Genomic DNA, 25,726 nt, shown 5'->3' on the forward strand with positions numbered 1-25,726 from the left:
TGGTGGATGTATGGAGCTTGATCTATTCCTGGTAGATGTATGGAGCTTGATCTATTCCTGGTAGATGTATGGAGCGTGATCTATTCCTGGTGGATGTATGGAGCTGGATCTATTCCTGGTAGATGTATGGAGCTGGATCTATTCCTGGTAGATGTATTGAGCGTGATCTATTCCTGGTAGATGTATGGAGCTTGATCTATTCCTGATCTATTCGTGGTAGATGTATGGAGCTTGATCTATTCCTGGTAGATTAATGGAGCGTGATCTATTCCTGGTAGATGTATGGAGCTTGATCTATTCCTGGTAGATTAATGGAGCGTGATCTATTCCTGGTGGATGTATGGAGCGTGATCTATTCCTGGTAGATGTATGGAGCTTGATCTATTCCTGGTAGATGTATGGAGCTTGATCTATTCCTGATCTATTCCTGGTAGATGTATGGAGCGTGATCTATTCCTGGTAGATGTATGGAGCTTGATCTATTCCTGGTAGATTAATGGAGCGTGATCTATTCCTGGTAGATGTATGGAGCTTGATCTATTCCTGGTAGATTAATGGAGCGTGATCTATTCCTGGTGGATGTATGGAGCTTGATCTATTCCTGGTAGATGTATGGAGCGTGATCTATTCCTGGTAGATGTATGGAGCGTGATCTATTCCTGGTGGATGTATGGAGCTTGATCTATTCCTGGTAGATGTATGGAGCTTGATCTATTCCTGGTAGATGTATGGAGCGTGATCTATTCCTGGTGGATGTATGGAGCTGGATCTATTCCTGGTAGATGTATGGAGCTGGATCTATTCCTGTTAGATGTATGGAGTGTGATCTATTCCTGGTAGATGTATGGAGCTTGATCTATTCCTGGTAGATGTATGGAGCTTGATCTATTCCTGATCTATTCCTGGTAGATGTATGGAGCTTGATCTATTCCTAGTAGATTAATGGAGCGTGATCTATTCCTGGTAGATGTATGGAGCTGGATCTATTCCTGGTAGATGTATGGAGCTGGATCTATTCCTGGTAGATGTATGGAGCTTGATCTATTCCTGGTAGATGTATGGAGCTTGATCTATTCCTGGTAGATGTATGGAGCTTGATCTATTCCTGGTAGATGTATGGAGCGTGATCTATTCCTGGTAGATGTATGGAGCGTGATCTATTCCTGGTAGATGTATGGAGCTTGATCTATTCCTGGTAGATTAATGGAGCGTGATCTATTCCTGGTAGATGTATGGAGCTGGATCTATTCCTGGTAGATGTATGGAGCTGGATCTATTCCTGGTAGATGTATGGAGCTTGATCTATTCCTGGTAGATGTATGGAGCTGGATCTATTCCTGGTAGATGTATGGAGCTTGATCTATTCCTGGTAGATGTATGGAGCTTGATCTATTCCTGGTAGATGTATGGAGCTTGATCTATTCCTGGTAGATGTATGGAGCGTGATCTATTCCTGGTAGATGTATGGAGCGTGATCTATTCCTGGTAGATGTATGGAGCTTGATCTATTCCTGGTAGATTAATGGAGCGTGATCTATTCCTGGTAGATGTATGGAGCTGGATCTATTCCTGGTAGATGTATGGAGCTGGATCTATTCCTGGTAGATGTATGGAGCTTGATCTATTCCTGGTAGATGTATGGAGCTGGATCTATTCCTGGTAGATGTATGGAGCTTGATCTATTCCTGGTAGATGTATGGAGCGTGATCTATTCCTGGTATATGTATGGAGCGTGATCTATTCCTGGTAGATGTATGGAGCTTGATCTATTCCTGGTAGATGTATGGAGCTTGATCTATTCCCTGTAGATGTATGGAGCTTGATCTATTCCTGGTAGATGTATGGAGCTTGATCTATTCCTGGTAGATGTATGGAGCGTGATCTATTCCTGGTATATGTATGGAGCGTGATCTATTCCTGGTAGATGTATGGAGCTTGATCTATTCCTGGTAGATGTATGGAGCTGGATCTATTCCTGGTATATGTATGGAGCTTGATCTATTCCTGGTAGATGTATGGAGCTTGATCTATTCCTGGTAGATGTATGGAGCTTGATCTATTCCTGGTAGATGTATGGAGCTTGATCTATTCCTGGTATATGTATGGAGCTTGATCTATTCCTGGTAGATGTATGGAGCTTGATCTATTCCTGGTAGATGTATGGAGCTTGATCTATTCCTGGTAGATGTATGGAGCTTGATCTATTCCCTGTAGATGTATGGAGCGTGATCTATTCCTGGTATATGTATGGAGCGTGATCTATTCCTGGTAGATGTATGGAGCTGGATCTATTCCTGGTATATGTATGGAGCTTGATCTATTCCTGGTAGATGTATGGAGCTTGATCTATTCCTGGTAGATGTATGGAGCTGGATCTATTCCTGGTAGATGTATGGAGCTTGATCTATTCCTGGTAGATGTATGGAGCTTGATCTATTCCTGGTAGATGTATGGAGCTTGATCTATTCCTGGTAGATGTATGGAGCTTGATCTATTCCTGGTAGATGTATGGAGCGTGATCTATTCCTGGTAGATGTATGGAGCTTGATCTATTCCTGGTAGATGTATGGAGCTTGATCTATTCCTGGTAGATGTATGGAGCTGGATCTATTCCTGGTATATGTATGGAGCTTGATCTATTCCTGGTAGATGTATGGAGCTTGATCTATTCCTGGTAGATGTATGGAGCTTGATCTATTCCTGGTCGATGTATGGAGCTTGATCTATTCCTGGTAGATGTATGGAGCTTGATCTATTCCCTGTAGATGTATGGAGCGTGATCTATTCCTGGTATATGTATGGAGCGTGATCTATTCCTGGTAGATGTATGGAGCTGGATCTATTCCTGGTATATGTATGGAGCTTGATCTATTCCTGGTAGATGTATGGAGCTTGATCTATTCCTGGTAGATGTATGGAGCTGGATCTATTCCTGGTAGATGTATGGAGCTTGATCTATTCCTGGTAGATGTATGGAGCTTGATCTATTCCTGGTAGATGTATGGAGCTTGATCTATTCCTGGTAGATGTATGGAGCGTGATCTATTCCTGGTAGATGTATGGAGCTTGATCTATTCCTGGTAGATGTATGGAGCTTGATCTATTCCTGGTAGATGTATGGAGCTGGATCTATTCCTGGTATATGTATGGAGCTTGATCTATTCCTGGTAGATGTATGGAGCTTGATCTATTCCTGGTAGATGTATGGAGCTGGATCTATTCCTGGTATATGTATGGAGCTTGATCTATTCCTGGTAGATGTATGGAGCTGGATCTATTCCTGGTATATGTATGGAGCTTGATCTATTCCTGGTATATGTATGGAGCTTGATCTATTCCTGGTAGATGTATGGAGCTTGATCTATTCCTGGTAGATGTATGGAGCTTGATCTATTCCTGGTAGATGTATGGAGCAGCAGCAATAGGGACCCTGTGACTATAGTGCTATAAAAGTAAAACCCTGAAAACAGAGCATGTGCTCGGAACGCTCTGGGCGGCAGGTAGCTTAGTGGTTAAGAGCGTTGTGCCAGTAACCGAAAGGTCGCTGGTTCTAATCCCAGAGCCGACTAGGTGAAAAATCTGTCAATGTGCCCTTGAGCAAGGCACTTAACCCTAATTGCTCCTGTAAGTCGCTCTGGATAAGAGCGTCTGCTAAATGACTAAAAAAGGAAAATTAAGGATCAGACCCTTTTTTTCAATTTTCACCTAAAATGACCCAAATCTAACTGCCTGTAGCTCAGGACCTGAAGCAAGGATATGGATATTCTTGATACCATTTGAAAGGAAAAACTTTGAAGTTTGTGGAAATGTGAAATTAATGTAGGAGAATATAACACATTAGATCTGGTAAAAGATATTACAAACAAAAAAAACATGCGTTTTTCTATTTTGTTTTTTGTTCCATTATGAAAAGAAGGTTGACGACATCCGATCCTCGTTTGTTAAGTCTAATGACACTGCTGGTCCTGCTCACACTGCCCTACCCTATGCTTTGACTTCTTTCTCCCCTCTCTCTCCAGATAAAATCTTGCGACTAGTGACTGCAGGCCGCCCAACAACCTGCCCGCTTGACCCCATCCCCTCCTCTCTTCTCCAGACCATCTCCGGTGACCTTCTCCCCTACCTCACCTCGCTGATCAACTCATCCTTGACTGCTGGCCATGTCCCTTCCATCTTCAAGAGAGCGAGAGTTGCACCCCCTTCTCAAAAAAACCAACACTGATCCCACTGATGTCAACAACTACAGACCAGTATCCCTTCTTTCTTTTCTTTCCAAAACTATTGAGCGTGCCGTCTTTAGCCAACTCTCTTGCTATCTCTCTCAGAATGACCTTCTTGATCCAAACCAGTCAGGTTTCAGGACTGGTCATTCAACTGAGACTGCTCTTCTCTGTGTCACGGAGGCTCTCCGCACTGCTAAAGCTAACTCTCTCTCCTCTGCTCTTGTCCTTCTAGACCTGTCTGCTGCCTTTGATACAGTGAACCATCAGATCCTCCTCTCCACCCTCTCCGAGCTGGGCATCTCCGGCGCGGCTCACTCCTGGATTGCGTCCTACCTGACCGGTCGCTCCTACCAAGTGGCGTGGCGAGAAGCTGTCTCCGCACCACGTGCTCTCACCACTGGTGTCCCCCAGGGCTCAGTTCTAGGCCCTCTCCTTTTCTCCCTATACACCAAGTCACTTGGCTCTGTCATATCCTCACATGGCCTCTCCTATCATTGCTACGCTGACGATACACAACTAATCTTCTCCTTTCCCCCTTCTGATAACCAGGTGGCGAATCGCATCTCTGCATGTCTGGCCGACATATCAGTATGGATGACGGATCACCACCTCAAGCTGAACCCTGGCAAGACGGAGCTGCTCTTCCTCCCGGGAAGGACTGCCCGTTCCATGATCTCGCCATCACGGTTGACAACTCCGTTGTGTCCTCCTCCCAGAGTGCGAAGAGCCTTGGCGTGACCCTGGACAACACCCTGTCGTTCTCCGCCAACATCAAGGCGGTGACCCGATCCTGCAGGTTCATGCTCTACAACATTCGGAGAGTACGACCCTGCCTTACACAGGAAGCGGCACAGGTCCTAATCCAGGCACTTGTCATCTCCCGTCTGGATTACTGCAACTCGCTGTTGGCTGGGCTCCCTGCCTGTGCCATTAAACCCCTACAACTCATCCAGAATGCCGCAGCCCGTCTGGTGTTCAACCTTCCCAAGTTCTCTCACGTCACCCCCCTCCTCCGCACACTCCACTGGCTTCCAGTTGAAGCTCGCATCCATTACAAGACCATGGTGCTTGCCTATGGAGCAGTGAGGGGAACGGCACCTCCGTACCTTCAGGCTCTGATCAGTCCCTACACCCAGGCGAGGGCATTGCGTTCATCCACCTCTGGCCTGCTGGCTCCCTTCCTCTGCGGAAGCATAGTTCCCGCTCAGCCCAGTCAAAGCTGTTCGCTGCTCTGGCACCCCAATGGTGGAACAAGCTCCCTCACGACGCCAGGACAGCGGAGTCACTCACCACCTTCCGGAGACATTTGAAACCCCACCTCTTTAAGGAACACCTGGGATAGGATAAAGTAATCCTTCTACCCCCCCAAAAAAAAAAGTATAATTGTAAAGTGGTTATCCCACTGGCTATAGGGTGAATGCACCAATTTGTAGTCGCTCTGGATAAGAGCGTCTACTAAATGACGTAAATGTGCCCTTGAGCAAGGCACTTAACCCTAATTGCTCCTGTAAGTCGCTCTGGATAAGAGCGTCTGCTAAATGACTAAAATGTAAATGTAAATGTAAATGCACCAGATGGCAGTGTGCGAGTGGGTTTCTTTTGACAATGAAGCACCGGACTACAGCCATATCATTTGAACCTAGAAGAAGACCTGAAGATAGACGGGAGCAGGCAACAATTAGTAGCATTGTCTAGTTGGTTAGAAATGTATGGTAAATTACCAACTGAATATCTTTGATTACTGCCTAGTTGGTTAGCTAGCTAGCTGCATTTTACACTTAGCTAACTAGTTAGCTAGCTAGATAATGAACTAACTGCAATTATTATAAACCATTATCTTAGAAGCTAGCTACAGTAGCTAAATATCTGTCAAATGTAAAGTTAGCAGGATGGTTGCATGTCAGAAACAATGCATGTTGGCTAGCTAGCTCACATTAGCTAGATCACGTCTAGCTAGCGAGCAAGCTAATGAGGTGAAGCCTACTTTCTGAATTAAGCAATAGAGTCGATACTTCTAGAGTTAATAGGGTTATTATTTAGTTAGCTAGCTACCTAGGCTAATCACCCTATTTGAAGCAGTTTGGCTGCTAAATTAGCCCGTCCTCAATCACAGGCTGCATCTGGCTAAGCTAGCAGCTAACTACAGTCAAATAAGGAGCATGTTGATGTCATGATGGAATAAGTCAAGGTAGCAATTGTTAGTGAAGTGATACGTGGTGCCATAATATAAATAATAGCTGAGCTATAAATTCACATGGATGCCATGTCATTTGTCGTAACCATTATCACAAAATGGCGTGCATCATTTTTATCAGCTCTGTTGGGTTTCCACTAGTTACCACAGCCACAAAGTCAAAATTGGCCAAATCGTAAAAAATCATGAAAATAATTTTTTGCTTTTTGGTCTTCATTTCAGGTTAGGTACAAGGTTATTAGTGTGGTTAGGCTTAGGATTAAAATCAGATTTTAAGAAGATAAATAGTAGAAATAGACTGGATGTATGAATGTCAGCAGGCACATGTCAGTAAATCATGATATAATTTTTTCCTTTACATTGCATTATACCATTTCAAGAGCTAATACTACACTCATGAGGAGTGGAGAAGCCCTCTGCACCATACAACAGTCTACTACTGCAGTAACTCCCTGTCAGAGAGACTGGCTAGAGGGTTAGGAAGGAGGCCCTGGGCCAATGGGAGGTCAGGGGAGGGTTAGGAAGGAGCCCCTGGGCCAATGGGAGGTCAGGGGGAGGGTTAGGCAGGAGGCTCTGGGCCAATGGGAGGTCAGGGGAGGGTTAGGCAGGAGGCCCTGGGCCAATGGGAGGTCAGGGGGAGGGTTAGGCAGGGGGCCCTGGACCAATGGGAGGTCAGGGGGAGGGTTAGGCAGGAGGCCCTGGACCAATGGGAGGTCAGGGGTGAGCACACTCACTAACTCTATCCGTCTCCTTCCAGGTGCTACAGAGACAGACTGGTCCAAGTGTAACCGGTGTGAAATGGCTAGCTAGTTAGCGGTGCGCGCTAGTAGTATTAGTATTAGTCATATTAGTTCGTAACCCAAACGGTTTGGACACTACAGATAGAAGCTGGCACATCGGCGGTACCGACTTCAGACGAGTCCAGTGGGGCTTATGGGATTCGCAATACGAGGAACACCATACAAAACAGAAAGAGGAAGAGTCTTGGTGGTTCTAAACTTCTTCCATTTAAGAATGATGGAGGCCACTGTGTTCTTGGGGACCTTCAATGCTGCCGACATTTTTTCGTACCCTTCCCCAGATCTGTGCCTCGACACAATCTTGACTCTGAGCTCTACGGACAATTCCTTCGACCTCATGGCTTGGTTTTTGCTCTGACATGCACTGTCAACTGTGGGATCCTGTATAGACAGGTGTGTGCCTTTCCAAATCATGTCCAATCAATTGAATTTACCACAGGTGGACTCCAATCAAGTTGTACAAATATCTCAACGATGATCAATGGAAACAGGATGCACCTGAGCTCAATTTCGAGTCTTATAGCAAAGGGTCTGAATACTTATGTAAATGAGGAATTTCTGTTTTTAAATTTTATAAATCTGCTAAAATTAAAAAAAAACTGTTTTCGCTGTGTCATTATGGGGTATTGTGTGTAGATTGATGAGAATGTATTTATTTAATCCATTTTAGAATTAGGCTGTAACGAAACAAAATGTGAAAAAAGTCAAGGGGTCTGAATACATTCTGAATGCACTGTATATCAGTATACAGGATAGCCTGTATGCAGGATATATATATATATATATATATATATATATATATATATATATATATATATATACACAGCTGTGGAAAAAATTAAGAGACCACTGCACATTTTTCTTAAATCAGCATCTCTACATGTATGACAGCTATTCCATTCCAGTGTCTGTTGAATTCCAACACAGGCACACCTCATTCTACTGAATTAGGTACTGATTAGGTGATCACATGAACCAAATCTTATTTAACGAGGAAAAGTATAAAAACCACTGCTGTGGTCATCACTATCCTCTTGCAATAGGACCAGCTGGATGGCAAAAACAGTGCTAATATACCTCAAAAGTAATATTAATAAAAAAATAACTTTTGAGTGAGGAAACGAAGGGTTCAATTCTGGCTTTACTGGCAGAGGGATACAGTGAGCTTCAGGTTGCTTCCATCCTCAAAATTTCAAAGACGGCGGTTCATAAGAACAAGGTCAAGCAGCAGACATTGGGGACAACAAAGCTACAGACCAGCAGAGGGCGAAAATGATTCTCTACTGACCGGAATGACCGCCAACTCATTCGAATGTCACTCAACAACCGCAGGATGACATCAAGTGACCTACAAAAAGAATGGCAAACGGCAGCTGGGGTGAAGTGCACGGCGAGGACGGTTCGAAACAGGCTCCTAGGGGCAGGGCTGAAGTCATGCAAAGCTAGAAAAAAGCCCTTCATCAATGAGAAGCAAAGAAGAGCCAGGCTGAGGTTTGCAAAAGACCATAAAGATTGGACCGTAGAGGAATGGAGTAAGGTCATCTTCTCTGATGAGTCCAATTTTCAGCTTTGCCCAACACCTGGTCGTCTAATGGTTAGACGGAGACCTGGAGAGGCCTACAAGCCACAGTGTCTCGCACCCACTGTGAAATTTGGTGGAGGATCGGTGATGATCTGGGGGTGCTTCAGCAAGGCTGGAATCGGGCAGATTTGTCTTTGTGAAGGACGCATGAATCAAGCCACGTACAAGGTTGTCATGGAAGAAAACTTGCTTCCTTTTGCTCTGACATTGTTCCCCAACTCTGAGGATTGGTTTTTCCAGCAGGACAATGCGCCATGCCACACAGCCAGGTCAATCAAGGTGTAGATGGAGGACCACCAGATCAAGACCCTGTCATGGCCAGCCAAATCTCCAGACCTGAACCCCATTGAAAACTTCTGGAATGTGATCAAGAGGAAGATGGATGGTCACAAGCCATCAAACAAAGCCGAGCTGCTTGAATATTTGCGCCAGGAGTGGCATAAAGTCACCCAACATCAATATGAAAGACTGGTGGAGAGCATGCCAAGACGCATGAAAGCTGTGATTGAAAATCAGGGTAATTCCACCAAATATTGATTTCTGAACTCTTCCTAAGTTAAAACATTAGTATTGTGTTGTTTAAAAATTAACATGAACTTATTTTCTTTGCATTATTCGAGGTCTGACAACACTGCATCTTTTTTGTTATTTTGACCAGTTGTCATTTTCTGCAAAGAAATGCTCTAAATGACAATATTTTTATTTGGAATTTGGGAGAAATGTTGTCAGTAGTTTATAGAATAAAACAAACATGTTAATTTCACCCAAACACATACCTATAAATAGTAAAACCAGAGAAACTTATATTTTTGCAGTGGTCTCTTAATATGTATATACAGTACCAGTCAAAAGTTTGGACACACCTACTCATTCAAGGGTTTTTCTTTATTTTTACTATGTTTTACATTGTAGAATAATGTGAAGACATCGAAACTATGAAATAACACATATGGAATCATGTAGTAACCCAAAAAGTGTTAAACAAATCAAAATATATTTTATATTTGAGATACTTCAAATAGCCACCCTTTGCCTTGATGACAGCTTTGCACATCCTCACTAATGCTCTTGTGGCTGAATGGGAAAAAGTCCCCGCAGCAATGTTCCAACATCTAGTGGAAAGCCTTCCCAGACCATCAGCCCTAGCTTGCTATTATGAAAATCAAATTCAATAATGACAATAATGACAATAATGCCTTCAATTTGACTCTTGCCTTCAAAAGCAGCTCAAACATAGAACATGTAAGAATGAACTTCATAGCCATTGAATTATACCGTGCATTATAGGGAAATAATACACACGCTAGAATGCCCTTTAAGCCAATCAAAAACGAGTATGACAAAATATAGCGTTTCGCAACTAATCCAATTGTAATAGGCACACTAGAAAATGCTGGGTTGTTTGAATGACCCAACTGCAGGGTTGTTTGAATGACCCAACTGCTGGGTGGTTTGGTTGACCCAACTGGACCCAACTGCTGGGTTGTTTGGTTGACCCAACTGCTGGGTTGTTTGGTTGACCCAACTGCTGGGTTGGTTGGATGACCCAACTGCTGGGTTGTTTGGTTGACCCAACTGGACCCAACTGCTGGGTTGTTTGGTTGACCCAACTGGACCCAACTGCTGGGTTGTTTGGTTGACCCAACTGGACCCAACTGCTGGGTTGTTTGGTTGACCCAACTGGACCCAACTGCTGGGTTGTTTGGATGAGCCAACTGCTGAGTTGCAGGCATTGTCTCACTTAGGTTCCGACCATAATTCTATCCTCCTGATTCCTGCTTACAAGCAAAAACTAAAGCAGGAAGTACCAGTGACTCGCTCAATACGGAAGTGGTCAGATGACGCGGATGCTACGCTACAGGACTGTTTTGCTAGCACAGACTGAAATATGTTCCGATGACGGAGTATACGACCTCAGTCATCGGCTTCATTAATAAGTGTATCGACGACGTCTTCCCCACAGTGACCGTACGTACATATCCCAACCAGAAGCCATGGATTACAGGAAACATCCACACCGAGCAAAAGGGTAGAGCTGCTGCTTTCAAGGAGCGGGACTCTAACCCGGACACTTATAAGAAATCCCGCTATGCCCTCCGACGAACCATCAAACAGGCAAAGAGTCAATACAGGACTAAGATTTAATCCTACGACACCGGCTCTGAAGCTCATCGGATGTGGCAGGGCTTGCAAATTAGTACGGACTACAAAGGGAAACCCAGGCGTGAGCTGCCCAGTGGCACGAGCCTACCAGATGAGCTAAATGCCTTTTATGCTCGCTTCGAGGCAACCAACACTGAAGCATGCATGAGAGCACCAGCTGTTCCGGATGACTGTGTGATCATGTTCTCTGTACCTGATGTGAGCAAGACCTTTAAACAGGTCAACATTCACAAGGCTGCGGGGCCAGTCGGATTACCAGGACGTATACTCAAAGCATGCGCGGACCAACTGGCAAGTGTCTTCACTGACATTTTCAACCTCTCCCTGACTCAGTCGGTAATACCAACATGTTTCAAGCAGACCACCATAGTCCCCATGCCCAAGGACACTAAGATAACCTGCCTAAATGACTACCAACCCGTAGAACTGATGTCTGTAGCCATGAAGTACTTTGAAAGGCTGGTCATGACTCACATCAACACCATCATCCCGGACACCTTAGACCCACTCCAATTCGCATACCACCCCAACAGATCCACAGATGATGCCATCTCAATCGCACTCCACACTGCCCTTTCCCACCTGGACAAAAGGAACACCTATGGGAGAATGCTGTTCATTGACTACAGCTCAGGGTTCAACACCATAGTGCCCACAAAGCTCATCACTAAGCTAAGGACCCTGGGACTTAACACCTCCCTCTGCAACTGGATCCTGGACTTCCTGACGGGCCGCCCCCAGGTGGTAAGAGTAGGTAACAACACATCTGCCACGCTGATCCTCAACACGGGGGCCCCTCAGTGGTGTGTGCTTAGTCTCCTCCTGTACTCCCTAGTCACCCACGACTGCGTGGCCAGGCACGACTCCAACACCATCATTAAGTTTGCTGACGACACAACGGTGGTAGGCCTGATCACCGACAACGATGAGACAGCCTATAGGGAGGAGGTGAGAGACCTGGCAGTGTGGTTCCAGGACAACAACCTTTCCCTCAACGTGAGTAAGACAAAGGAGCTGATCGTGGACTACAGGAAAAGGAGGACAGAGCACGCCCCCATTGATATCGACGGGCCTGTAGTGGAGCGGGTCGAGAGTTTCAAGTTCCTTGGTGTCAAAAACACCAACAAACTATCATGGTCCAAACACACCAAGACAGTCATGAAGAGGGCACGACAACACCTTTTCCCCCTCAGGAGACTGAAAGATTTGGAATGTGTCCCCAGATCCTCAAAAAGTTATACAGCTGCACCATTGACAGCATCCTGACCAGTTGCATCACCGCCTGGTATGGCAACTGCTCGGCATCCAACCATAAGGCACTACAGAGGGTAGTGCGTAGGGCCCAGTACATCACTGGGGCCAAGCTTCCTGCCATCCAGGACCTCTATACCAGGCGGTGTCAGAGGAAGGACCTAATGGTCAAAGACTCCGGTCACCAAAGTCATAGACTGTTCTCTCTGCTACCGCACGGCAAGCGGTACCAGAGTGCCAAGTCTAGGTCCAAAAGGCTCCTTAACAGCTTCTACCCACAAGCCATAAGACTGCTGAACAATTAATCAAATGGCCACTCGGACTCTTTACCCCTCCCTACATGTACATATTACCTCGACTAACCTCTACCCCCAAACATTGACTCGGTACCGGTACCCCCTGTATATAGCCTCGTTATTGTTATTTTATTGTGTTACTTTTTATTTCATTTTTTACTTTAGTTTACTTGGTAAATATTTTCTTAACTCTATTTCTTGAACTGCATTGTTGGTTAAGGGCTTGTAAGTAAGTATTTCACGGTAAGGTCTACACCTGTTGTATTCGGCGCATATGACAAATACAATTATTTGATTTTAGTTGGGTTGTTTTCTTTAAAAAGAACAAGGTTGGGTTGTTGATGCTGGGTTATTGATGTTGGGTTATTGAGATATGACCCAGTGAGTGGGTTAATTTTCCCGCCAAATTCAGAAGATCGAAGTGATCCAGCAAACTCGTGAATGAGGACTATTGCAGGTGTAGCAAGTCTATCAGTGCTGAGTGTAATTAGGCCTACTTTTCGACGGACAAATGGGAAAGGCGTTGTGGCTAACCAAAAACTGTGAGTAAAAAGCTAACGTTACTAATTATCCTTTCAGGTTAAATAGATGTAGCTATCATAATTACATATTATCTCAGTCATTGACAATTTTAGATCATTTTCGCTAGCAAGCTACCCCATGCATGCTACATAACATTTGCTAACTTAGCTAGCTAGCTAGCAAGCTATTTTACTGTGCTGTGTGGGGTAGCAAAAATGTAAGGTTTTTGTTAAAGTTTGGTCAATGCCTGTAGAAAGCTTGTGTGGGCCTACTGTGTGGTGCATTGTTTCACGTAAACTAGGTTTCTCACCCTGTTTGGCTAGCTAGACCTGCTATAGACGCTACTTAGCTAGGCCTATTCCATGTCTTTGAGTTAATTTAAAATGGTTGGTAGCTAGCTAGCTACTTGGCAAGGTTATCTCATGCTTTTATGGTGTTTCAGTCGCTGTATGGTTTTTAGCATAATTGTTTGTTAGCTAGCTAGTCTCAGTCTGGATGCAGACACAGTTACTTTAGGTAGATATCGCTAGCTAGTCTCAGTCTGGATGCAGACACAGTTACTTTAGGTAGCTATCGCTAGCTAGTCTGGATGCAGACACAGTTACTTTAGGTAGCTATCGCTAGCTAGTCTCAGTCTGGATGCAGACACAGTTACTTTAGGTAGCTATCGCTAGATAGTCTCAGTCTGGATGCAGACACAGTTACTTTAGGTAGATATCGCTAGCTAGTCTCAGTCTGGATGCAGACACAGTTACTTTAGGTAGCTATCGCTAGCTAGTCTGGATGCAGACACAGTTACTTTAGGTAGCTATCGCTAGCTAGTCTCAGTCTGGATGCAGACACAGTTAGTTTAGGTAGCTATCGCTAGCTAGTCTCAGTCTGGATGCAGACACAGTTACTTTAGGTAGCTATCGCTAGATAGTCTGGATGCAGACACAGTTACTTTAGGTAGCTATCGCTAGCTAGTCTGGATGCAGACACAGTTACTTTAGGTAGCTATCGCTAGCTAGTCTCAGTCTGGATGCAGACACAGTTACTTTAGGTAGCTATCGCTAGCTAGTCTGGATGCAGACACAGTTACTTTAGGTAGCTATCGCTAGCTAGTCTCAGTCTGGATGCAGACACAGTTAGTTTAGGTAGCTATCGCTAGCTAGTCTCAGTCTGGATGCAGACACAGTTACTTTAGGTAGCTATCGCTAGATAGTCTGGATGCAGACACAGTTACTTTAGGTAGCTATCGCTAGCTAGTCTGGATGCAGACACAGTTACTTTAGGTAGCTATCGCTAGCTAGTCTCAGTCTGGATGCAGACACAGTTACTTTAGGTAGCTATCGCTAGCTAGTCTGGATGCAGACACAGTTACTTTAGGTAGCTATCGCTAGATAGCTACATATTGATATGAAAGGAGTGTCTCAATTGTTCATCCAAGTTTAGGGATCCATTTTGACTCTCCACTTAAAGATACTAAAGGTGGCCCTGAGAGTGTTTCTCCTACAGCCAGTGTACCGAGTGTATTTACAGTTCCTTCAGAAAGTATTCATACCCCTTTGACTTATTTCACATTTTGTTGTGTTACAGCCTGAATTCAAAATTGATTCAATATTTTTTTCTCACCAATCTACACACAATACCCCATAATTACAAAATAAAAACATGTATTTGTTAATTTTATTGTGAAAATGTAGTCAATAGTTTGTTGAAGCACCTTTGGCAGCGATTACAGCTGAGTCTTTCTGGGTAGTCTCTAAGAGCTTTCCACACCTGGATTGTGCAACATTTGCACATTATTACCAAGTCAAGACCAGGAGGGGGACGAGGGGTCCAAGACCGAGACCAGACAAATGCATGTCCAATTCAAGACCATGTTAGTAATTGTGTCAAATCACCACCATAATAAGAGTTCAAAATGTCCACTATTTCTATGTTCATATTTCAGAAGAACATATGGATTCTGTAGACATTCAGAATGGTGAAACAAATGCATGCTGAGCGCAAATAGAGAGCCACTCTAGAAATGGTCAATAACCCAAACAGGTGTATAATAGATAATACGACTGTTCCCTACCAGTAACTCAAGAACATTCTGTAAAACTTTACTTAACCCCCAGTGACATTACTTGTCATAACCTGTCATTATAGGGTCATAACCCTGTCATGACCCATATATTTACACCTGTTGTGACATATATTGCGTTATTTTATGGCTGGTTATGACACCTACATTTATTCAAATGTGTTTTTTTCCTGCCAAGAAGTTTCCTTTCGTTTGAAAGTTTGTTTCTTAAATCCTTTGTTGTTGTTGTAATGATGTAATGTAAATGTAAATGTAATGTTTTTTTCATCACATTTTAAATAACTTGTAGAAAATACACTTTATGACACTGTCAAGAAGCATTATGACCATCCTGTGTCACTTTACTTGGACTAAGAAAATACCCTTTATGCCACTTTCAAGAAGCATTATGACCATCATAATCATATAAGCCTGATAGGCCTATCACGTACAGGCCTTTATATCAGTCATCAGTCAATAAGAGGGTGTCTTGTCCTGCTCCTGAAATCTGCTCCTGCATTCATCCCGGTCATCAGCAATAGAGCATTGGGTTAGGTGCATGTCTGACATCAATGTGTGCACAATTACAATGTTAATTTAATATGGTCAACAACAAATATATATATAACAACCATCTGTTGACAGGTAGGCTATGGTGTAATGGAATGTTTTGCCTTGTGGGTTTTGTGGGTTTTGACACTCTTATGTAGGTGTCATAACCAGTCATAAAATAACGCAATATATGCCACAACAGCTCTAAATATATGGGTTATGACAGGGTTATGACCATATTATAACAGGTTATGACAAGTTATGGCAGCTGTTGTGACATATTGTGACATGGTTATGACCGTGTCGTTACGTGTTATGACGCTGGGTGTCAAGTAAAGTGTTACCGAAAATTTTTACAAGCAACAAAGTTTTCGGATATTTTTTAAGCTGCAATATGGTTTTTTTGGGACAACCGACCAAATTCACAAAGAAATGTTAGTTATAGATCAGTAATTCCCATTGAAAGACAGTCTGAGAAGCGGTAGATCTGTTCTATGTGGGTTATTTCAATGTTACCCTGTAGCTCAGTTGGTAGAGCATGGCGCTTGCAACGCCAGGGTTGTGGGATCGTTTCCCACGGGGGGCCAGTATGAAAAATGTATGCACTCACTAACTGTAAGTCGCTCTGGATAAGAGCGTCTGCTAAATGACTAAAATGTAAAATGTCTATACTATCCTTGCTTGTTTTGTCATATAAACTGAAATTAGGAAAACTATTAGAATTTTAGCAACCAGGAAACGGCGATTTCTGCATAGTGCACCTCCATAATCTCTGGCATGATCACGGTTCCTCCATAATCTCTGGCATGCTCACAGTTCTTCCATAATCTCTGGCATGCTCACGGTTCCTCTATAATCTCTGGCATGATCACGGATCCTCCATAATCTCTGGCATGATCACGGTTCTTCCATAATCTCTGGCATGCTCACGGTCCCTCCATAATCTCTGGCATTATCACGGTTCCTCCATAATCTCTGGCATGCTCACGGTTCCTCCATAATCTCTGGCATGATCACGGTTCCTCCATAATCTCTGCATGATCACGGTTCCTCCATAATCTCTGGCATACTCACGGTCCCTCCATAATCTCTGGCATTATCACGGTTCCTCCATAATCTCTGGCATGATCACGGTTCCTCCATAATCTCTGGCATGCTCACAGTTCTTCCATAATCTCTGGCATGCTCACGGTTCCTCTATAATCTCTGGCATGATCACGGATCCTCCATAATCTCTGGCATGATCACGGTTCTTCCATAATCTCTGGCATGCTCACGGTCCCTCCATAATCTCTGGCATTATCACGGTTCCTCCATAATCTCTGGCATGCTCACGGTTCCTCCATAATCTCTGGCATGATCACGGTTCCTCCATAATCTCTGCATGATCACGGTTCCTCCATAATCTCTGGCATACTCACGGTCCCTCCATTATCTCTGGCATTATCACGGTTCCTCCATAATCTCTGGCATGCTCACGGTTCCTCCATAATCTCTGGCATGATCACGGTTCCTCCATAATCTCTGGCATGCTCACGGTTCCTCCATAATCTCTGGCATGATCACGGTTCCTCCATAATCTCTGGCATGATCACGGTTCCTCCATAATCTCTGGCATGCTCACGGTTCCTCCATAATCTCTGGCATGCTCACGGTTCCTCCATAATCTCTGGCATGCTCACGGTTCCTCCATAATCTCTGGCATGCTCACGGTTCCTCCATAATCTCTGGCATGCTCACGGTTCCTCCATAATCTCTGGCATGCTCACGGTTCCTCCATAATCTCTGGCATGCTCACGGTTCCTCCATAATCTCTGGCATGCTCATGTGAGAGAGGGAACAGCTGCCTCTGGTCTACTTGTTATAGCCGGTGAGATGTCTCCTTTCTCCATCACACAGGTGTCAAACTCATTCCACAGAGGGCTGGAGTGTCTGCAGGTTTTTGCTCCTCCCTTGTACTTGATTGATGAATTAAGGTCACTAATGTAAGGAACTCCCCATACCTGGTCGTCTAGGGCTTTGTTGGAAAGTAAAAACCAAAAACCTGCAGACACTAGGCCCTCCATGGAATGAGTTAGACACCCTGCTCTACCATATCCTCTGCAGGGCAAATGAGCAGACCACGCCCTGACCAGAAGAAATTAGGAAGTGGGATGTCTCGCTTTCTCTACCTTATCTGACTGTGAATTCTGACTTTCTCTACCTTATCTGACTGTAATTCAGACTTTCTCTACCTTATCTGACTGTAATTTAGACTTTCTCTACCTTATCTGACTGTAATTCAGATTTTTTTTTACAGCGCTGGCCTCGGCTGGTCTAGGAAAGAAATGACGAGTCCTCATTGTCCGAGAATGAGTCAGAGTCAAGACCGAGTAAAAATATATCCAACACCTAGCTGAGTAAGGTCAACTCCATGACGTACGATGGAGTTGAGCAGTGACTAGCGGACTGGAGCTTCCACGTCACATAAAAATATTTTTTACCAGTTTTTGTTTTTGCCTTGGTACTATTTTCAGAAGTATGTGGTAAAATGTAGTACAAAACTCAAAACAGATCATCAAAAATGCTTCTTTTTTTTAAAAATGTTTTACTTTAAGCACATTTTCAATTGACTAGTATAACACACAACATCACACAGTAACTTTTTCACCAATCAGTGTTTCATCTAGAAATACCTTTTATATAAAGTCATTGCCTTTCACAATGCAATGCTCACAATACTTTTCATATGATTCTCTTCTCATTTGTTTAAATACATTTGACCATCACTTAATCCAACTGTGCATAATGGTTAATCACTTAACCGTTTGGTAAACCTATAGATTTTAAACTGGTTTGTCTACTATATATGGATTTTGAGAACTACAGAAATAAAATGTGTGTTTGTAAAATACATACATGTAAATGACATGTATGATACATGATAACCATACATAATGACTACTCATTATTGCTAATTTATTTCACAATTGGTCACCATATGAAAGGGGGTGTGTGAACACAATTTCTTTCAACATGGAGCAGGATAGACAGCAAGGGAGAGGAAAATCAAAGAGCTCGTGGATGAGGGGCCAATCAGAGAGGAGGACGAGGGGCCCGTCAGAGAGGTGGACTAGGGGCCCGTCAGAGAGGAGGACGAGGGGCCCGTCAGAGAGGTGGCCATCAGAGAGAGGGAGGCAGACGGCAGGGAACTGTTGTGTCTAATGAAGTCCTGGCCATCGTCGTTGACCATGTGGTAAACAGAGGCCTTACCATGACAGAGGCTGCCAGATTAGTTCACCACAATCTGAAAAGATCAACTGTCAATTCGATCACGAGAAATGTTCACCAAGAAAACCGGTAAGTCTGCAGGATATGCACTATGCTTTACCATTACATTTACAGTAAATTACATATTGCAATGCATGTAAATTCACAAAACATGTTACGGTATTCTTACAGTATGATCTATTGATTGTATACTCTGTTCTACCCTCAGGACTGACAGGAGACCCCATGGTGGTGACCGTGTGCTGACCGACCAGCAGGAGCGGACAGTGGTGGAAATGGTGAGGGCCAGGAATGACATACGGCTGTCTGAAATAAAGCAGGCCATTGAGGAGAATGATGACACCTTTACCAATGTGGCATCCATCAGCCTAACAACAATCACCTGCCTTTGAAGAGACACCTGGTATCTATGAAACACATTTACCTGGTGCCTTTAGAGAGAAAGACACCAGGTATCTATGGAACACATTGACCTGGAGCCTTTAGAGAGAAAGACACCAGGTATCTATGGAACACATTGACCTGGAGCCTTTAGAGAAAGACACCAGGTATCTATGGAACACATTTATCTGGAGCCTTTTAGAGAGAAAGACACCAGGTATCTATGGAACACATTGACCTGGAGCCTTTAGAGAGAAAGACACCAGGTATCTATGGAACACATTGACCTGGAGCCTTTAGAGAGAAAGACACCAGGTATCTATGGAACACATTGACCTGGAGCCTTTAGAGAGAAAGACACCAGGTATCTATGGAACACATTGACCTGGAGCCTTTAGGAGAGAAAGACACCAGGTATCTATGGAACACATTGACCTGGAGCCTTTAGAGAGAAACAACGACTGGGTGAAACCACCGCACTATATACTACAGAACTCATATTACTGCACGGTCGGAGATAGAAGCACAAGCATTTACACCAGCAATAACATCTGCTAAACACGTGTATGTGACCAATACAATTAGATTTGATATTACTGTTACTATGTGATGCACATGCTACTTCACAATGTAATATTGGAACTGTACTGTAGAAATAACTAACCAAATTATATGTTTAGAGGGTGTTGGTGCTGCTGTGGACCATCACAAGTATATCTTCGTTGATGAAGCGGGCTTCAACCTGGCAGAAACTCGATGCCGTGGGCGGAACCTCATCCGCAAACGGGTGACCGTCCAAGTGCCTGGACAACGTGGGGGAAACACCTCCATGTGCAGCAGCTATCTCTGAAGATGGTGTATTTGTATTTGTATTTATTATGGATCCCCATTAGTTCCTGCCAAGGCAGCAGCTACTCTTCCTGGGGTTTATTATGGATCCCCATTAGTTCCTGCCAAGGCAGCAGCTGCTCTTCCTGGGGTTTATTATGGATCCCCATTAGTTCCTGCCAAGGCAGCAGCTACTCTTCCTGGGGTTTATTATGGATCCCCATTGTTCCTGCCAAGGCAGCAGCTACTCTTCTGGGGTTTATTATGGATCCCCATTAGTTCCTGCCAAGGCAGCAGCTACTCTTCCTGGGGGTTTATTATGGATCCCCATTAGCTCCTGCCAAGGCAGCAGCTGCTCTTCCTGGGGTTTATTATGGATCCCCATTAGTTCCCTGCCAAGGCAGCAGCTACTCTTCCTGGGGTTTATTATGGATCCCCATTAGTTCCTGCCAAGGCAGCAGCTACTCTTCCTGGGGTTTATTATGGATCCCCATTAGTTCCTGCCAAAGCAGCAGCTACTCTTCCTGGGGTTTATTATGGATCCCCATTAGTTCCCTGCCAAGGCAGCAGCTACTCTTCCTGGGGTCCAGCAAAATTAAGGCAGTTATACATTTAAAAAAACATTACAATACATTCATAACAGATTTCACAGCATACGAAATGTGTGCCTCAGGCCTCTACTCTACTACCACCAAAATCCAGGTGTGTACATGTGTGTATAGAGTGCATATGTTATTGTGTGTGTGTATGCATGTGTCTGTGTCAGTGTCTATGTTTGTGTTGCTTCACAGTCCCCGCTGTTCCATAAGGTGTATTTTTAAGGTGTGTTAGGACGTAGGTCATTACTTGGATCCTAGCAACGCTGCACAGCTCATTGTGTTTCTCAATGAAATTGAGCAGACCTGTCAAGGTGAAGGGGTCGCCTTTGTCATTGTGTGGGACAATGTCAGGTTCCACCATGCAGAGGTGCTTCAGGCATGGTTTGGGCCCATCCCCAATTCGTGACCCTATACCTGCCCCCACACCCTCCTTTCCTCAACCCTATTGAGACATTTTTTTCATCATGGAGGTGGAAGGTGTACGATCGCCATCCCCATGAGCGTGCCGCCCTCCTTCTGTCCATGGATGAGGCATGCGACGACATCAATGCAGACCAATGTCAAGCTTGGATACGCTAAAAGATATTTCCCGCGGTGCATGGACTATGAGGACATTCACAGTGGATGATAATTTATGGCCAAATGCTCAAGACCGGCTTGATGCAAATTAATGCGTCTAAAGTTAGTTTTATTTGAATTCATTTAATTTGTTTCATTTAATTTCTTACATTTGATTACAGACAGCACACCTATGTTGCAATTATTTCTGAAAATACAATGTTTTTTTTACATGCATGATTATAGAGGATGTCTTCATTGATCACACCTTTGGTTACACATTGGATAGATTTTCTGTCAATTTTGTTGGGTAATGTAAGTGTATTGCCTAATGTGAAAACTGTAATTTACAGTACTGTAGCATATTACTTTCTACACTTCTAAGGGCCATTTGAAAACGTATCTTGAAACACATTTGCTATTGGATTAACTGGTAGTTAAAACGACTAAATTGAAAATATATCTTCATAATAATAATATGCCATTTTGCAGACGCTTTTATCCAAAGCGACTTACAGTCATGTGTGCATACATTTTTATGTATGGCTGGTCCCGGGGATCGAACCCACTACCCTGGCGTTACAAGCGCCATGCTCTACCAATTGAGCTACAGAGGACCACATGTTGTGTTTTGGCGATTAAACCAATGTTGTCATTACATTTCACAATAAACGTATATTTTGAATCGATGGTTGTGTGGTGAGAGACGTTTACAATCCAAATAAATGCACAAAGACAGGTTTAGAATGAAAGACTGGCTGCGTAACAAGTATGACCAGTTTGAAGTTTTGTACCACATACTTGTGAAAATAGTACCAAAGTGATACATTTTTGGGGGAGGGGGAAAATACGGATTTCAACACCCAAAGAATAGGCCGCGTTTACACATCACATTATCCCATTCTTTGTGCTGAAATATTCATTTTATGTGACGTCGGAGCTCCAGTCCGCCCACACTAGTCGCGGATCAACTCCATCGTACATCATGGAGTTGAGTTTGGTCGGCTATCAAGAACGAGACACTCAGTATGTGGTCTGGAGACCGGACTACAACACAGTAATACTGTGAACCATGCACAGTGTCTGGACTCAACTCAATGCAGATTAAGGGCCTTGCACACAGAAATGTGTGTGTGTAAAAATGTCATGTGTGTCTTGATTATTGTTCAACATTTTATAATCATATTCTCTGATCCTCAGGCTGGAACCAATATGGCTGAAAATCTCCGCCAGGCGACAGAAAACAACAAGAGACTCGAACCCTTCGTTCAGATTATTCTCCGGGACAATCGCCTCTACTCCTGGCATTCACCATCGTGAATGGGCAGGCTCTGGAGCAGAAGACGTTATGTTTCGTTGTGTTTTACATTCATTCATGTTGAAAATTGATACCTGTTAGGGGAGTACATGGTAAAGGATTTACTTTTCTTCAGCCCCTTTCCTCAGCTTTCATTGGTAGGGCTGCTGTGATTTTCTAATGATGGATTGTAAGTAATTATTTCACTGTGAGGCCTACACCTGTTGTGTTCGGCATATGTGACGAATACAATTTTATTTTATTTTGATTTGATTTGATTGTGCTTCTAAAGTTTTGGTTTATTTGTGTCTTCCTTATTTGTTTATCTTTTGCATGACTTCATCTTGTAGCTGAAATTAATATCTGAAAATAAACATTTGGTATTTTATCTACAATTTGTCATGATTGTCCATATGTCATTTTAAGAATTTCATAGACTGGTGTAGTAACGTTGTAACATTGATTGTTATTGTTAGAAGTATTTGTACCTTTCCAAAAATAGCAGATGATTTAATAGAGACGAGGTAGAAAAAGAACCCAGCAGTAAAGTAAGAAATAACAGAAATACATGAATAACAAGAACCCAGCAAAAGAGTCAAAAACCAACCCGCTGCTCGGTCAAAATAACCCAGTGCTGGGTATGTACTATAGTGACCCAGTGCTAGGTTAGGAGAAATTACCCAAATTGGGTCATTATTGGCCCAGCATTTTTAGAGGGGATCTAAAATCTATGAATAAAAAATATGAGGATAGTAATACTGTATTTCACACACACATAGCATTCATTTATAATAAAAAAACACTCATGTGAAAACTGGTGGATATAGCGTTCTGTAAATAAACTCTTCCAAATGTTTAAAAAAAACATTTTAGATCATTTAGCAGACGCTCTTATCCAGAGCGACTTACAGTTAGTGAGTGCATAATGTTTTTTAATACCAATGTCTGTTAATGTGTCTCTGTAAGGTCAGCCACCGTTGACATAACCCCCCGGGTTGAACCCCCATAAGATACTTTGGTTTCTGTGAGTTAAAATATCAAATCTGTATTCATTTAATTTCTCAAACCAATTAACAGACTTATAAAAAATTATATTAGGCCATAGGCAATAAAGGAAAGCTGACTGCCTTCATGCAGTGACGCTTGCCGTTTAAAAAAGTTAAAAAAGCTTGAATATCTGTGATAAAGATATTGCCTACAATTTAAAGAAATAATTACAATAATAGCCTATTCTTGTTGATTTTAATTTTGAGTCTAATGCGATGCTTTTGCAGTGTTGCCATTGCAGTGTTGTCATTGCAGTGTTGCCATTGCAGTGTTGTCATTCGCCGCAGTTTGTAACCAATAGCCTAAGTGTAGGCAACCCATTTTTAACTAAATTGTCCAAACGTTGGCTCTCTCTCAGGTATAGGTTTTGTTGTAACTTTATCAAATACAGCACATTTGAGATCTATTTTTGTAATGATTTATATATATATAGATATATATAGATATATATTTATATGAATAACATTTCATAAATGAAAGCTATAGACTTAAATAAAAGCGTATTATGATTGTTATTATTATGACTATCCTCATCATCTTACCCTGCGTGTTGGCAGTCTGTTTCGAGGTCCATAGGAGGTCCATTCCTCCAGAGCGGTGTGGCAAGCCCTTGTTCCCTCCCCGGGTCCAGGCACCGTGATGCCGGGCAGAGCTCTCAGAGACTCCTGGGATGAGGCTCTCAGACTCTCGTTGGCCTGCTGTCTGCGGAGCGCCACCTGAGCCGCCATGACCCGCTGCCTCTCGATGATCAGGATGCATTTCTCGCAGGTGCAGTCCTTGAAGCGGCAGTATCGCTTGTGGCCCTTCAGCCAGGACAGGACGCCGTGGTTCCGGCACCGCGCGCACTTGGGGGTCCTCTGGAGCGGCGCTCGGGCCTGGGTCACCGGGCCCCCCTGTACAGGTAGGGCGATCCGTAGCCATTCATTTCTCACACCGTTAGTCAGCCAGTCAGTCACACACACTCTCACTACTTTATCTCCTCAAAGTGCTTAGGCGCGAGGTGCATCTGATAAGGGCGTGTGACGCAGGCCGGGCCAGGCAGAGTAGAGTTGTCAGACAGAAGTGAGAGTGAAGAGATCAAATCCTGTCGGTGTTCGCTACACGCTGTCCTGTCTGCATGATAGAGGTGCTGGTTGGATCCACCTCTACCTCTCCTGTCCCCTGGCAATAAAGACACACGTGCATCAGCCTCCATCTGACACGCAGTTATGGAGGCGAGTAACGTTAAATACTGTCGCGCATCACTGGTACCCGCTCAACGAATCTGGGGAGAGAGAGAGGTAGAGGTTCCATGGTTTCGCAGACTCTAGCGGGACAATGAATGCACACACTTAATTAAACGTTTACATTGAACGGTTAGTCGCATGGAAGAATGAATTAGAGTTCATAAATCAGAAGGCGAGGTGCTGATGTGTAGGCCTATGGAATAAGCCTTATTTAACCTAAGTGCAATAAAACGATGCAGCCCAGAAGACAGTTATGTCAGTCTGTTGGGACTGTAGGCTACACGGCATTGACAAAACACACAGCAACAGGGCTCAACATTAAGGATTGTCCGCTTGTCTGGGGCAAGAAAAAATAGTCGGACAACCAGAATATATATTTCAGTTGACGGAATGGACAAGTAAAAAATCACAATATGAAACAATTTCTCCGATCAGAATTGGAATCCTGCAGCGTCGTTGCCGCAGCGCACAGCAGGGCAGGACATGGTTGACATTCTGAGTAAATAGCCTATATTCCTATTTGCTATAACCGATTTCAATTAATATATTATATTTACATAAATCAAGAGAACAATGCAGACAGAGCTAAGAGTCTCACCAAAGTAGCGTAAAATATCTCAGCAAGTTTTAAGTTGTTTTTGAATAACCCAAAAACATGAGAGGCCCAAGGTAATAATGAGAGAGATGGAAGAAACAATTGCAAGACATAAAAAATCTAATGATAAATGAGAACAAAACCTTACAATTGAGCAAAGCGTTATAAAACAGAAATGATTCCTGCATGCGAGGCCAGGTAAAATCCTTCCTTGCCATTACGAACCAAACGGCCAAAAGCCTAATCCTACTAACTGAAATATCATAAAAGTATTAAGAGAAAATAAAGT

At 43.5% G+C, this 25,726-nt stretch overlaps 1 protein-coding gene across 1 annotated transcript in view; it reads right to left on the minus strand.

Annotated features, from left to right (window-relative positions):
• dmrt3a (doublesex and mab-3 related transcription factor 3a) overlaps positions 1–24,541 on the minus strand; it is a 29,551-nt gene extending 5,010 nt beyond the window's left edge. The window contains 3 exon segments of the mRNA XM_041873855.2: positions 24,159–24,236; positions 24,239–24,511; positions 24,514–24,541. Of these exon segments, the coding sequence (XP_041729789.2) occupies positions 24,159–24,236; positions 24,239–24,511; positions 24,514–24,541 (379 nt within the window).
• Positions 24,542–25,726: the final 1,185 nt, after the last annotated feature.

Source organism: Coregonus clupeaformis, chromosome 18, assembly GCF_020615455.1.
Source record: "Coregonus clupeaformis isolate EN_2021a chromosome 18, ASM2061545v1, whole genome shotgun sequence".
Lineage (NCBI taxonomy): Eukaryota > Metazoa > Chordata > Actinopteri > Salmoniformes > Salmonidae > Coregonus > Coregonus clupeaformis.